We start from the raw sequence: 17084 nt of genomic DNA, 5'->3' as shown, positions 1-17084 counted from the left end.
ACAAGCATGCTTAGGAAATAAGAAATATCATGTACATGTACTAGTATGTAATACAATATAGATATTGATCATTAAAAAAAATTAAATTTAAAAAAATATGTATATAATTATTTATATATTCATGTTTTAAAGAATGAACGGAGTTTTGAAATGCAGTTCAACAGAAGCGTTGGCTCTGAACAATGTATTTTTGAAAAAGTTTTAAAAGGGGGATATGTTTTCCCCTTGTCTAACACCATTATCACATGGGAAGAAATCAGACCTACAATTATTATCAACAATATAATTTGATATTTTTATACATGTAAATGTTTTTAATTACATTTAACATCTTACCATTAACATTAGAGAGAAGTTTATACCTCGCTCCATACTTTATCGAAAACTTTTTTTCAAAATCGATAGATGCAGAATAAATTTTCTTCATTTTATGTTTTATTAATTCATACAAGTCATATAAACAGATTACATTATCCATTGTACTGTTCACATTTCTAAAACCACTCTAGTTTTTTGTTAGGTCTAGAAGTAATCATAGTGTTTATTCAGTCTCTGTTTAAAACAGCGGTATTTCAAGACAGCTGACAATGGTAATCGGACAGAAATTATTCGAGTCAGAAGTGTCTTCTTTATTTTAACTATCGGTACAACGTTTTCAACCAGCCAGCTATCAGGTATTATACCGGCACCAAAAACAAGGATGAAACTTCTTATAGATATTCATTAAACTGGCGTAAGGTTGTTTAGATATATTCGTTCATAATCGCATCCTTTCCACCAGCTTTATTGTACTTTAGCTTCTAGATATAATTGAAAATCTCTTCTTTTTCTATGTGCGAGTTAAAATCATGAATCAACTGGTCCTCGCGTTCTACATTTATAACAGGAAGTTCATCATTATCAATACTATGAGCAGAATTAAGGTTCTTGAAAAATTCAAACAAACTATCAACTGGAATGTCTGGTTGCTTTTTTTTTCTCCCAATTCAATATTTTCCAGAACCCTCTAGGAACTTCAGAGTCCATATTCAAGTTCTGTAGACCGATTTAGTAGACATTGTCTCTGAGTCACGCCCAGTACTCTCTAATATGAGTTATAAGGATCCGTCAGTCATTGCTTGTTTGCAGCAGTGCGGTTTCCCTTGAAGTTTCACTTTAGTTTTCGATAGTTACTTCTGGCAGATTTACAATCGGAAACCATGGTTTATCGTTAACGTTACTCTGGTTCTTTTTCTTGGTCTTGTTTTTGTATGTGCCAAAAGTATTTTTAGCGCTATACAGAAAATTTTTATTAATATTATCTGTACTAACTTACACCATACATATAGTATTTGAAACGTTAACAGTTAGCTGGCGTACTTTTTCTTGACCTATGTTTACAAAAATGTAATTGATAATCTGAAGTGTTTTTTATTTTGTTGATTCAACGTTTCAATTTCTCTTTGTCATCAGGTAAAAACGTATCTATATTTTCTGTCCAATTACCATCACATTAAATGCATACAGACAAAGGACAATGAACATCAGAAAATAAAGATAAAAAACTCAAGTATAGTCATAGTTTTAAACTTACCAATAGAGTGCATATTACTGACACAATAATGTAAGACACTAACAGTTTCCTTCAGTGTCACCCTTTATTCCACCATTCAATATGAAAAGAAAACTTCCTCTACACATATCTAACAGCATAGCAGCATACCCAATTTTATACAAATCTGCAGTGTTACGTACCCGCGGGATTCCCTGGGCATCTACAGATGAGATCAGTTCTAACCTCTCAGTCAAACTGTCAGAAAAGCAGGCTCTATGACAGCTCTGAAAGTATCATAGAACCGTTCTAGAGCCAACTCTTCTGACAGCTCTAGCAGAGCCAGCTCTAGTTTTGCCCAGCTCTACGAGGGCTAGCTCTAATATGACTGTCAGAAGAGCCAGCTCTACGAAAACTGTTCCATCGGTAGAACTGTCAGAAGAGCTGGCTCTGCTGTACTTTTAGAAGTTCTCGTAAATCCAAACACACGAACTTGCCTATTTCATAAATATTAATTATATTCAAAAAGTTTTGATCGTGTAGGGACCTTTCCCAGTTGTTGCTTTACACGTCGGATTGCACAGAGATTTTATGTTATTGTTAAACGACTTGCAATATAGCCAATTCTTCAATAGCAACAAAACTCAAAAATTTTAATGAAACATTGATACATACTAAAGTAAACTTACATGTCAATGTACTTGATAAGTCTCATGAACTCCAATAAAATTTACAAATTTGTCTTTATAACCTAACGAAATACATCTAGATCGCATCTTTCCGATCTTTCTTATGTTTATAAGTTAAAATTATATCCTTTTAATTTTATTTCATTTCTTTCATCAGTTTTAGTGTCAACTGTCTCGTGTTTATGATCTAAAGAAATTAAAGATGGTGTTTTGTCTTGTTAATACCACAAAATTTCATTGACAAAACATTTAACAATGGGGTTTCTGAAGATATACTTGAATTAGCTGATGAGACAGTAGACTCTTCAGATTTATTTCCCTGAAGAGAGTTCTTTCTGACTGTCCTATTTGATTGTAACATCTTGTCGTGGGTATTTATAGTCCTGTCTTGTCGTGGGTATGAGTCCTGTCTTGCTTGTTTCACTGGCCTACTAAGTTTTTTTGAATGGATTTGGCACAAGCTGACTTTGGTGCGGAGAAGAATTGAACACGTCTTTGCTTACGGGTGTAATTTTAGCAGAGACTTCAGGTGGGATGTATAGCTCACCATCAGTGTAAAGACGCACTAATACAACATACCGACGTTGTTTTGATTTGATCCTTAAATACAGTCTCATGCCAGTAAATAGGGTTTGTAGGTCGTAAACCCTAGTTTACAGGTCATAATTCAGTGTATCAATGTATATTAACTATAATATCGACCGTCAAACTATAATTTATAGTTTATTGATAAACTCAGTTTATCGACCGTAAACTATAGTTTTTGTGCAATAAACTAGGTTTATCGACGTAGTTCTTAAGCGAAAAACTCAATTTATTGATTTTTTGTTACTGTCGCATTACTATTGTGCAACCGTGCGACAAGAGGTGATTTTTTTAATCTTTATTTTCAAGATCCCAAATCAACAGCATCAGATTTGATTACAAATATATACCAATTTGATCTAGATTAGATCATGACTCTGGATGTACATGCGGCAAATACCGGGTATATTGACACGTTTATTTTCGACGCTTGTTACGGGGACTTCGATTTCGCACGGAATATTTTAACTTTACATTCGGAATTTTCCATGGTCTTATTCTCATCACCCTCATAGCCGCTCATTGATGGAGATTTTCACTTCTTTGCTCATTTGCACGTTCTGAAATGAAAAAAAATGTTTATGACTCCCTTTTCTACTTTCATTCTATCTATTAGCGTTCTGCTTTTCTATACTTTTCAAGTTCTGTCCACTCCATGTCGCTTGAGTCATTCCACTCCGATCAAATTTCTTGTGGTTTAAGCTTAACTTTCATTCATTTTTCTTTTCTTTTATGGTTTATTTACATTTTTTCATTTATTATTAAAATAAAATAAAGCTATTTTTAGTCTTTTTTATATACCATCGATTTCGATTGCTTCTCACTTTCAATTGCATGTCCGATACTTGTATTATAAGTGTCTTTAGACATTTTCAAAAAGTCGCAACTTAATTTTTTGTTTGCACTGAAAATTCTATCAAATGCCGACGTAGAATTGCTGAAAATATGTACATTTATTGGAAATATAAATTGAAAAAGAAAATATTTTAAATAAGTATTACTTTAAAATAGAATTCGATAACTGAACACTTTTAGAAATCTGACCATTTACAAATACCTTCATTTATGCATTAAATATTGTTTTTGCCTAAGATAAAGGCAATTTCGATAATTGTCTCAAAAAAGAACATATGAAGTTATTCTTCCATGTAAAAATTGGCGAATTCACTATTTAGGTTTTTTAGACCTGCAGTTTGTTACACCTGACAGGCAGAATTTTGACGTTTTACGGGTTTTTGATAAGTTTAATTGATTATAATAAACTAGAATAATCATTTGTGACAAATATTCAGAACTAATAATTTGTTCTGATGCCAACAGTATACAGCTTTAACAAATTCACAGTTTTGATTGTTTACAATAGTCATTAAAGCTAAGTAGGTGTGATTTTTTAGCACAGTCGCAATAGCGTGAGTAACGTCATATATATATACAAACAGCTTTTCTTTTACTAGAAGAAAAAAATAACTGCGTGTAAAATCAAGTCAATCTGTATTAAAACGAAACATTTACCTGTATTAATATCTGGTATAATTTCTTAATACTTCATATATACAAAAAAACTATTGAAATGAGGGTTTTTGCAAAAAACTAGTTTCATTATACCATTTTCCGTTATATTTTTTCTTTTCTCAACTATCTGGTCATACCGCCAAACATTAAAATTTTGTCTAATATTCCAATAATTAAAAATACAAAATTATAAAAATTTTCAATACAAAGGCATGGTCCGAAAATAGGGGGTAGCTTTAAAGAAAAGAGTTGGAGATACTCACGACACATAAATGGCTCATTTTATATTTGCTCCGCCCTCATCTTTTGCACTAAGTACACTTATTTAACCCGATGACTTCCGAAAGATGTATAAAACTGTCTATCAAGCAAATTTTGGTTCAAAGTGAGCTCATTTCTCCCGTAGTTTGTTCGATGACATCCAAGTTTTACCGATAAATTTCGGGTATACAGATTTTCTACAAGTTTTCTTACAATGAATTTTACAAAATGATGAAGAGGGCGAAGACATCTTTCTGACCCAAAGCAGTTACGTGACTGTATAAAGAACAACATGCTAAGGAATCCGACGTTCATATTTGTGCTGAATTTGGTTTGATAAGTAATAATACCGAAAACGGCTTAGCTATTGATGACAAAAAACTTCTTGAATGGGCAGAACAAATAGAGAGTCAAGAAGTAGCCATTTGTGCAACATCCTCCTCTAGTTCTCAAATCAGCAGGTTAAAGAAACCGATTTTATTTGTAGACCAAAATACAATTAAAATAATTTAAGAAAGCAGTGAATATGTTCTGTAATGTGTCCAGCTGTGCATTATCAAAACTGTCATATGGAGTTATTAGGGGTCTTACTTGTTGATTCGTTATGCTATCTTTCTCTTCATGGGTCTGCTTATGATCTGATGTGTCAAACAATACTTCAATAATCATGGTAATTAGTCGGAATCTGATCAAATATAAGGATTAATTTTCACTTATTATCAGAGTATGGCTCCCTTGATTGGTCAGTTACACAAGACAAAACTCACGTGAATGTTATTATGTCATATTGTGGGATCACTCATTACCATCACCTTTAATAGACATCTTGGCATGAATACATATGTGAATTGTGGTTCGCAATTTGGTTAACTACTATGGGGCAGAATGTTTCTCCCCACCTTTTCTAATCTGCCATTTACTTATTTGATATGCTTTATTTTTGTTGTAATTTGATATTACTTAATTGATATTTTTATATGCAGAAGTAACTCTGCATTATATGAGGTTTGAGTAAATGACCTTTTTCCATCAATTTGATTTCTCATTTATAGCAAAACAAGCTCGGGCTCTGAGCTTTGTGTATCTAAGTGTGTAATAATGATATCTGTCAGTCTGTCTGTCTGTCTTAAAAATAGTTACGGAAGTTCTATTTGATTCCATGGCAATTAAAAGGTTTGTTTCCTTAATTCTATCATTTATTCTGAGTCAATATCTTGAGAGGAAATATTGAACTTGTTATACAATTTTATTGTTTCAATAAGGTTAATAAGATAAGGTTTTTGATAAGTGAATGCATCAATTTGCCTGTTTTCACTACAATACATGCACTTGTACATTTAGTAGAAAATGTTTCCTAATAACATGAGTACATATGAACAATAGGACCAATTCTAGTCGTAAATGTAGACCCAGAATTAAAAGACATGACTACAGACGCGTTATGCTATTTTCTTTCACGATTCGTTAGTGAAATTGTCAGGGAAAACGTTGAATATTACCCTGGTCAGTCTCTCTACGAACTTGTTATAAATATACAAATGCATATCGAACAGTAGAGAAAGTGCTTCAAGGTTGTGAATGAAGAGTCTATTCTTCAAATTAGAAATACCTTTGACCACACAATGAAGCAGAGGTCTGCTGCTGGTTTAAGAGTAAAAAAAAACGAAAGGAAGATACCATCACTTTAAAAGAACTTTTTATGGCTGAAAGTATTTCTAGGCGAAGTTAGTCCATTTTAGTTTCTTGACACAATAGTTTACCTTTTTGGGCTTTGTTTTTCACTTAGAGCTGGAAAAGAACGTAGTAATATACGAATGAATCAATCACAAGTGACTCTTTCATACAAGAATGGCAAGCAGGCCTCCGGTACCGAGAGGATGTATCCAAGTCCAAACAAGGAGGCTTAAAAGCAAGACAAATCAAAAAGAAGGAATTCTATGTTTATCAAGACCTGAAACTCCCAGGAAGATGCATCATCTGTCAAGTTTTAAATGTAATGCATGTTTTATGTTCTTGAGTGGGCATTTTACCATATAAAATGGTATATATAGAAAATACCACGTAGGCTTTAAATGTTGGTAGGTAGTTTGTCGAATTTATTTAAGTTTATTCACATGAGAGCATAAAGAAAATTTAAGAAAAAAAATATGGATATGTTTTTACCTGAAGCATTAAAATGTCACTACATGATATACAAACATTTGAATATTATTCAAATTAAATTGCTGGGCGTAATAATACTAAAAATAATGAAAGTAATCAAAATCCAACAACAACAAAAAAACAAAACCAAACAAGAATGATAGTAGTAGTACAGGATTAGCGAAGAGTTGTATTATTTAAGATTGAAGTTATGCCTTTACTTTTTAATATCAATTAAGATTGATATGTAAAGTGCTTTGTTCCCCTTCTTTTCAGTCTGGAAAAAAAAGACAATACATTTTATCTAAGACCACTCCCGGTAGCGAAAGCATTCAATATATGGTAATCTGCACAACCCATTGAAATAAATACTTTATCACAAACGATAGGTAGAATGATTGAATGATTGATTGATTGATTGATTGATTGTTGGGATTTAACGCCCGAGCAGCAATATTTTAGCTATATTCAGGCGATGAACATGAAAAGGGATGATAAAATGAGCATGAAATGATGATGATGAAATGAAAAAAGGGATGGGACACAAGGATAATAGGGTCGACAAATTTTGATTGCCACAAGATAAAAGGGAGGGAATGGTAGGGTCGGGCAGTTTAGCCTCCTGTAGAGGAGGCAAAGGTTCCTACTCCTATCGAATACCACAGCAGGGTTCTTTAACGTGCGAGGAACGTGACATTTTTCCCAACACGGTGCACCATTATGGTTTGGGGTAAGGTTTCCCGTATTATAGCCTGACAACGCCAGCATGTAACACGCCAGGGGTACTCCATTCCACCGCCTGAGGCTGCTGCAGGCCTATTCATTTGACACCTGGACCTGCACAGGGCGATAGGTAAAATGTGTAAAGAGGCAGGTCTAGAGAGTTTCTGATCGAATCACTCATTCAGAGTAACAGCGGCAACATTACTGTATGAAATTGGTGTAGACAAACAGTGTTAATCGCTGAAATTACAGGTCATCGCAGTGATGCAGTAATAGGCCGCAATGCATCTGGAATTATCAGTGGCGGAGTTTCAGATGATACCATCAACTTGCAAAATGGTGCGCATTGACGAGCTTAAAATTGACATAATTATTATGTAAATGTTAACATCAGTTCAAATTAATTAAAACGGACTTAAGTAAAACGGCGTTTAGTACCTTTGTTTTCATTTGAGTTGCAGTACACATAACAGTGAGCTTTATTTTGAACTTATCAGTAGAGCAAAAGGCCTTAGGCTAATATGTAAACACATATTAGTACATGCAATTAGAGGTCTTTTGTTGCACTGAGCAGATTTTCCAAATTGAAGTTCATTGTTTTGCCATTGTTGATATGTAAAAAAAATAATCCACGGTAAGAACAATAGAATGACACAACAATGGTTTAACAAGACTTATCTACTTGGATGTTTAGACTATTGTGCTATACACACAGATCTTCAATAAACTATGTTACCCATTAATGTTTCATATCTCATTTTGCAATATCTAAATTCTATGGCTTATGGATTTATAATGAGACATAAGTTTCGAACACTAAGAAGACAAGGAAAGCTCAAAATGTTAGACTTGTAATTTAGAGCTGAGAAATGTTGACAGAAATCATGGAAAGAACTTGTTAACGGAAGGACCAAAAGACGAGCACGAAGAAGACAACCAGATGACTTGGATGGACGGATACATAAATAGATGAAATGTTGTATATAAAAAAACTAACATTAAGTATTCCATTGTGTTGTGTTACATATGTTGGGTCAATCGTTAATTTAATTCTGAATGACTTAAATGTGAGTGCTGTTTTGCTGCTAGATAAGTATTTTGCTTCATAATGAGACCTTTTTATAGGGGCTGGGTTGGGTAATATCGATATTTATGTTGAAAATGTTTTGTTGAAAATTAGTTTTCCTTGGTTTCATGTTGTAGAATATTAAACTATCTATCGATACGTCGTTGTGTTACAATGCGTTGTAGAATTGATGCGACTTTCAAAAAAAATCGAAAATCCTACTTTGAGCTGATAAATTATGAAAACAAAAATTACTCCAAAAGTATCATTTGTGAAACTGTCAAAAAGAAAACTACAAAAAAATATACTTTTAAATAAGCATGCGTACTTCCCTAAGGTTATGGCATTGAGCAACATGTAAACTAAAGCGATTTTTCCTTGAGGTAGGTGTACAAATTGTTAATTTAGCTAAGTTACAATATGACTGCAACCTCTTGATAACAATAAAAAGATTAGAAATCAAGCTATTTGATGAAAATCAAAAACTATATTGAATAATTTTATTTGTGATATCAAATGATGACCAATACGTTCGTACCATTTGCCTTACCAGATGCGCATGAATGTAGACTTCAACTAAAACAGTAACACATTCATTTGTAAATGGGACACACATATGTACCTGAAAACAATCGTGTTTTGATGAATAGGGTGGTGCAAATCGCCCAAACGGCAAATAAGGACATGAATGTTGAAATGAGATTTCTCTCATTAATCGATTGCGACCATTCCAAACTGTGTGCGACCTAAAATGGCGAATATGGAGATGAATGTTGAAAAAGGAAATGAATGTTGAAATGAGATCTCTGACCCCTCCCGAGTATATTGCGACCATTCCCAACTCTCTGCGACCTAAAATGGGGAATAAGGAAATGAATGTTGAAATGAGATCTCCGACCCCTCCCGAGTCGATTGCAACCATTCCCAACTCTGTGCGACCTAAAATTGCGGATAAGGAAATGAATGTTGGAAGGAGATCTCTGACCCCTCCCGAGTCGATTGCGACCATTCCCAACCCTGTGCAACCTAAAATACCGAATAAGGAAATGAATGTTGAAAAGGGATGTGAATGTTGAAATGAATTCTCGGACCCCTCCCGAGTCGATTGCGACCATTCCCAACTCTTTGCGACCTAAAATGGGGAATCAGGAAATGAATGTTAAAAAAGGAAATGAATGTTGAAATGAGATCTCTGACCCCTCGAACCCACCGCTTACAATCGTTCCTCAAGAGATGCTTAATGGTTTGTTACAATATAAAAAAAATATCATTTGTGAAAAACACCTTTGAGATGTTCCCTACGATAATTTCCAATTTTGTATTCGAATGTTGAAAAAGGAAAAAGGAGACAATTTGAGCTCCGTTTTGGAATTCCTTTCAGTACATGTATATGAATAAGTCATTAATCACTTGAACATCTATTCTCATTTGTTAAACCTGCACGGTCTTGAGAAAGAAATGTTTATAGTTAGATATTAGTTCAGGAACGTATTCGATTATTTCATTTTACGGTTTATCCATGATTTTTCAAGTTCATTTGATTTTAATTATCTCAATAAACAGGTCGAGGCCACTAGAAAGAATGTCATATCAGTGTGACTAAATAAGGAGCAAACAGAAGACTCCGTTCACGTGTCAAATGACCATTCTTATATGATGTGCTTCAAAGCTCTTTAGACCACAGCGGTGGTAAAAAATAGTGACTAACACATGACCAACATTTCGTGTAACACATGGGCTGCGTCTTTCAAAAGATATAAAGAAAATAGTCCTATTAGAATCGAAATAATTCAAGAAAACTCGATTTTATCATTGTCTTACCATTGGTTTGCCATTTATGTCGTTATTTAACTTCGTTCTCACTCGGGGTAAAACAATGCAACATAAATGGCCAGCCCGTGGTAAAACAATGATGTAATGGAGTTCTAAAATCGCTGTAATCACCTTCGCACACTACTACAATTGTAATAAGAGTTGGCCACATGTAAATTATAATCAAACCCTTTTAAGCTTTCTCAACTTTATTTCAAATATATTTTGAGATTATGTAATTCAGATTCTATGCTCAAATAAAATCATATGGAAATTTGATCTCAGCGTAAGGATTTTGCTTTCAAGTAATTAACTGATTAAGCATTTTCTATGGAGGCACATACTTACTTCCAAGACGTGTTATTAACTAAATAATGTACTGACGATCAATCGGTTCTGTGAAATATTAATTTAACAACTTCAGTAAATTCAGTATATATATATATATACAACGTCTCAGAATGTGACGACTCTATTCGCTACACTGCTCCATCGGATCAAATTGATACAGGGAAGATATGTTAACGTATAGAAATATTGCTGCTCGGACGTTAAACCCCAACAAACAAACAAACTACCATACATCATGTACTAAGTTACAGCCCTAGATAAATCCTACGAGGAGGAATGACCCGGCCAGCGAAAGCTATATTTTTATATAGCCTAGCTGGTCGAGTGGTCTAGAGCGCTGGACTTAGTGCAGGCGGTGTTGCCATAGATGTCACAGCGGTTCGAGTTCGAGTCCCGCGGAGGGAACGACCAAAAATTTGCATCGCAAATTTGACAGTTCTAACATCGTTGGGAATTTTTCAGACCTTTCTATATATATATATATATAATATGTGTGTGTGTGTACAGATATACAATGTCCTTATATAGTAGAACTCTCAACCTTTTCATTTTCTTTATTCTAATTTTTATGTTCATTTATCTTTTCAGATTTTGCAAAGTTTATATCAAAGACTTGTTACTTCAACATCAAGATGGTTCTTAAATACACATTCTTAGGCTTTTTATCAGTTAACTTATTCCGAATGATAGTAACCTCGTACTATGAATACAATGACACTGACATATCAGACTTTCATCATTTTACAATGTCTAGAGATTTGTTGTTTGTTGGAGGAAATAAAGGTATAGTTTCTCTCAATAAAACCGATTTGGCAAAAGTTAAAACGCAACTACGGTTTGGAAGTAACTGGCTTTTACTATATAAAAGACTCAACAATACAGTGGTACAATGTAGTCAACCCAATGCTAGTAGTTATTGTTGGGAATTAGATACGTCATTGTCAAATGAAACAATACAACACTCTTTACCTATGGAGATTGGCGAAACAAACTCACAAGTGTATACCCAAACAAGAGTACAAGAAGCAAACGCTGAGGTCATTGTTATTGGTGCCTCATCGCTATTTATTCAAAGCAAAAATTATAGCATAGTTACACTGGATCTGACTAATTTAAGTATATTTGATACACGGCCTTACGAAAGAGGACCAATGAATCTAGAGACCGGACTTAAGGAGAACATAATTTTCAAGTCAGCCATACCAACAGCTGATTTCACGTTCTTATTTTTCAATATATTTGACAAAAGTAACTTTACAAAGGCAAAAGTCGGAAAGCTCTGTCAGAAATCGCGTGGAAAGGCAAAAAATGATGGAAATTACCATTCATATGAAGACATTATATTGATGTGTACAGTTAATACAACAAATTATCAACTAATAGAACATGCAGTTATTGTAAACAATGACACGTTTGTCATATTTAAAAAGGACCAAACATATGCCGTTTGTATCATTTCTGTGCCATCAATAATACAGACAATGATTACTGAAAGAGAGGCTCGGCTTCAGTGTGGTAATATCGTACATGGCACTTATTTCCAACCAAACTTGACAGTAAATCCGGGAGCTCAGTGTTTTAATAAGACTACGTGTCTACCAACCAATGGCACTGTGAGTGTTTGGTATAATCAGTACGCATATAATGTTGATGATTTAATATCTAGGTTACATCCTTCCGTGTACATAATCTGAAACCAAAAACAAATAACAATGAATGATATAAAGATTTGTTTCAGTTTGGGTTCATCATTTGTCGTTGCAAAACTAAACAAGTCATAAATTAAGATTGCAACTCTAAAACTTCCATAAAGATAAAAGTAGAACTTTTGTGACATTTCCCAAGCCTTCGATTATGTTTGGCAAACGGTTAATTGTTTAAGTTACAACAGTATAGCATAACCAGGCGCCTTTTGCTCTGGTTTTACTAGCTATTTAACTAAAAGATTCCAACACGTTATCTTAAACGGTTGTTTGTCAAGTTTGAAACCAGTGAGAGCCAATGTTCCGCTTGGCCCGCCATTATTTCTTGTTTTTATAAAGGAAATCGTAATCGACGTTAAAGCATGTATCAAACTATTTGCCGACGACACTTAGTCTATATGTTACTGTAGAGACTCCATACATCGCAACGCTTGCGTTGAATAGAGACATAGAAAATTCCGTCTATTGTCTACGCGATGGCTTGTTCGAATTAATCCTAAAAATGCAATTCTGATATCATGTAAACTCGCCCAAAAGGTTCACCGCCTCTCAAGCACACAACTTATCCGAGATATGTACAAGGATGTTTTATTATTTGAACTACTTCCTACCGTCTACTATTAAGATGTGGAATGAACTTCCCGGGGCCACTGAGATCACTGAGCATGCTTAAATCGAGTATTAATGTATCTAATATATCGCACGACAATTGTACTATTACATTATTCTTAAAGGTGCAATCCTATATTTTAAATCAAAGAATGAAGTTTTCAAAATATCGCTAACCGTCAAATATTCTCTGTCATTTATTGTGGCTTACTTTCAACATCCGTAATGGCACGAACGCGATATGCTCTAAAATCAAATGACTCCCGCTAGAATCTTGGCTACCTTGATATGATTACTCTTTCCTCTTTCGTAACTGTTTTCAATCAAAACAATTGTTTAAATTTGCGATGCAAATGTTTGGTCGTTACCTCCGCGGGACTAGAACTCGTACCACTATGACATCTATGGCAACACCGCCTGCACCAGCGCCCTAGACCATATAGCCTAGCTGACCGAGTGGTCTAGGGCGCTGGACTTTGTGCAGGCGGTATTGCCATAGATGTCACATCGGTACGAGTTAGAGTCTCGCGGAATGAACGACCAAAATTTGCATAGCAAATTTGACAGTTCTAACATCGTTGGGAATTTTTAGTCAATTGTAACGAGCCCCTATGATCGAATCGGAAACGAGAATATTACATAAATTTAATGCTAACAGATCTTTTAATGTAAACTTCCAGTTCTCATACAAGCAAAAAACACACATAGACATGTGTACGATATAATTTAAAAGAGGTCATTTATCAATCGTTTGGTCGCTTATGTTATTGACCAGGGAACCAGATTAGGAAATAGATTAAACAACTGGCAATGAATATTCACAGGTATCGGGGCCGTGCTACTGTATATGACCTATATAGTCGTGTAACGAGCCCCTGTGCATGAATAGTAAACACGCGTGTATAATATTCAAGAGGTACATTTTTTTTTATCTCGCAAGAACTATGACGCTTTGGTGGTAAACACGGTGCAGATCTGAAGCATTTATAACGTGGAGTAGTAATATTTAGATATGCAAATCAAATGCCAATATTGAGTACTGAAATTACGAGTGCAAGAAATCGCTAACAATATTAGCGACTTAAAATGTAAACAATTTGTAGATTAACACTAGTATTGTATGTTTTTCTTATGCATTTTGTCATATTCTTCCAGTTCATACCTATATGTCTATCTTCCTTTTCACATATCAATTTCTATTTCACTAGTGCATGTATATATGTATGTTTACTTAAATTAACATAAAATTTTCTTTTTGTTTGTTTTATCAAGTTCTGTTCAACTGTTAAAGGATATTTTTGCGGTTCAGGACATTACAGCACACTTCAGTATGACTCTCAGATAAATATCACTGACTGTTTATTCAGTGGTAACCATAACTTTACGGCTGTTGCAGTTCAACCAACCATACACCCAGACAATCTTGTCATGTATTTTGGAACAGCTGAAGGTTATATCTTAACGGTAATAGATTGGATGACATTCACAGTATTACAAAATACACTTATCTAAATTAGATTATTTTTGGAAAACAAATGATGAGCATTCCTTGTTTTTCTTATGTTACTGACATTGAGTGTATCATGCCTTAATACATTAATCTGTCCTTTCATATAAGCCATGTTGGACTTAATTGGAAAAATCATTCTAATCTTAGTAGAATGATTTAGATAATTTGATCCCTGTTTACGGCCCTTACTAAAATAAGACCTTTATTGAAATGTTGATCAAACTTCGTTACAATATTCAATATTTTGAAACGGACTTTATATTATTTAGAATATACAAAGTGTATTGTGTACGTTTATAAAGAAAAGCCTCATACAGGTCCCTCACATTGAAATTATTTTTAAGCAGGCATTATAAAGTCTGTAGTTATTTTTAAGCAGATATTATAAAGTCTGTAGTTATATTTAAGCAGACATTATAAAGTCTATGATGTCCAACATCTCATGTAATAAATAGATGATAGAGATTCTTGTTTCTTTTAAGGTTTTCGCAAAAAAGATGGAAAACGGAATCTTTGAAAAGAAAAAAGAAAAACAGATAAACGTTACTACATCAAAAATCAAAGATATCTTAATAGATAAAGAGTATGGTATTTTTGTGCTTACTTCAAACCAGGTAATGTAATATTGTATCAAATATGACTTCGCTAAATGTAAAAAAAAGAAACAAACAAGAAAACATGAAAATCCTCGTTTAAAAGGAGAAATTCATTCATTCATTCATTCATTCATTCATAACTTTATTTCCTCTTGCAACAGATATGATGACAATACAAACAATTATATATACATATCATGCAGATAAACAAAAAATATATAAGTAGAAGTAATTAATACATATAAATATTTAAGTAAGATCAATAGACAAAATAATACATCAGTGATTTTATTCTACTAGTCTAATGCTTTAAGTTATTCATGCATTGGCATATTTACATTCCGGCCCTCAAGAGTTTATTGTAGTGACTTAGGCATTGAACGATATGTAAGTGGCGAAGTCTCTTAAAGTCATACGGGTCAACGTAATCAAATACTACATTTTTCCCAAGTAGTGTTACGAACAGCTGATCTTCGTCATATTCATAAAATTCGGTAAATACAAATAGCGGAAAATTTTTGATTAGTAGGCTCCAAAATATATCTTGAATTGGAAGCGTTGCTGGACATTTGCATATCGCATGAACATATACGTCATTGAATATACGGTTGCAGTTACATAATACACATAAGCCTACTGTAATATTTGGTGGGTCTGTAAGAAGTTTAATCACAAAATAATAGTTTCTAAATATCATACTTTGTTTTGGCTAAAATCCAGAACGGGGCTAATTCAACACAGTCTATTACGCGTTTAAATCTTCGAAAATCATTATCGGCATTGTTCGGTGGTTCCATTTGTCATCTTGTACAGTGGAGATCGAATTGTTCACATTTTTTCCATTCAGTTTTTTTCTGGAGATATACCAGTAAGTAAATAGTCCTTAAGGTAGACATGAAGTTCGTAATCGAATAATATATCACATATATCCGGCACAAAACAAAGACGGGTGCGATCAGAGTCAGCTAAATAAGAAAAGAGTCGAATAAGGAATATTTGTTTAGTTAAATGAATGTCACTTAATGATATCAGCTTTTGGAGAAACAGTAGTTTCTTTTTTTCTATGGAAACAGTGATCGGACGTATTCCTAATAGACTCTCACACATATCATATCGTGTCATCGGCTTCAAATCCAGAATTTGCTTCGTTATGAAATGTTGGAAACGGTTCAGATTACATATTCCTGAAGATTTACTGTTAGTCCATGTTTCACAACCATATAATACAGATGGTAACACTACGGCATTGTAGAGTTTAACCATGACTTCCGGATTTACACTTTTATCATTAAGTTTATTCAATGCAAAGAAGGCATTACGCCCTTTCTGACATGCCTTTGATATACGTTCGGCCGATTTAAATGTACAGTTAATTTGAAAGATAAATCAATGTAGTTTTTGAATATCTTTTTTTTTCTCACTGAAAAGTGAGGGAGTTTTCTGCTATTTTGCAATAATCAGAGGAGGGAACAAAGATCAATCGACCACAATACACTTTGATAAGTAATTTAGTTAAATCGTTCATTGACAAAAGTATTAAGTCACTGAACAAAATTGCCTAAAAATTGTAGCATTTTAGTGCATTTTCAATGATTATGAGATAATAAGACACCGTAGAATATTATAATGTATATCTAAATATTCTGTATTTCATAACAAATAGAATAAACACAACGTTATCGATTCGAAACATGAGCTTAGCAAAATGAGTCTAAAGTTGCAAATTTTAACCAATTTTATCTATCACTATACTTAACTAGTTTGTAAAATACGAAATTAGCAACCCAGGCTTGATAAAAGAAAAAAACGGGGTATGGACCAGGTTCATTGGTAGGATAATAATTTTAACGCATTTTCCCTGTTTTTTTCTCAATCGCCCGTAGGTCTGTTCTGACTTAAATAAATGATGTCATTCCGGATTTAAACGAAACAAGAAAACTCCGGCAATGCTTAAAAGTCATCTAGTTTGTGACGGTGAAAAAACAAAGATTTTT

At 33.7% G+C, this 17084-nt stretch overlaps 1 protein-coding gene across 2 annotated transcripts in view; it reads left to right on the top strand.

Moving 5' to 3' along the window:
• Positions 1-17084, top strand: part of LOC148627154 (plexin A3-like) — a 44671-nt gene that overhangs the window by 2677 nt on the left and 24910 nt on the right. For both annotated transcript variants that reach the window (XM_088568623.1, XM_088568612.1), the window contains exons 2-4: positions 11261-12285; positions 14257-14448; positions 14977-15108. In XM_088568623.1, the coding sequence (XP_088424749.1) occupies positions 11305-12285; positions 14257-14448; positions 14977-15108 (1305 nt within the window). In that variant the 5' untranslated portion in view covers positions 11261-11304. The remainder of the gene's footprint in view (positions 1-11260; positions 12286-14256; positions 14449-14976; positions 15109-17084) is intronic.

The sequence above is a fragment of the Perna viridis genome, chromosome 1 (assembly GCF_037379345.1).
Source record: "Perna viridis isolate PV_CMFRI_1.1 ecotype Kerala chromosome 1, ASM3737934v1, whole genome shotgun sequence".
NCBI classification, from domain to species: domain Eukaryota; kingdom Metazoa; phylum Mollusca; class Bivalvia; order Mytilida; family Mytilidae; genus Perna; species Perna viridis.
The sequence above is the reverse complement of the archived record's forward strand: the minus strand, read 5'-3'. Positions and strand labels throughout refer to the sequence as shown.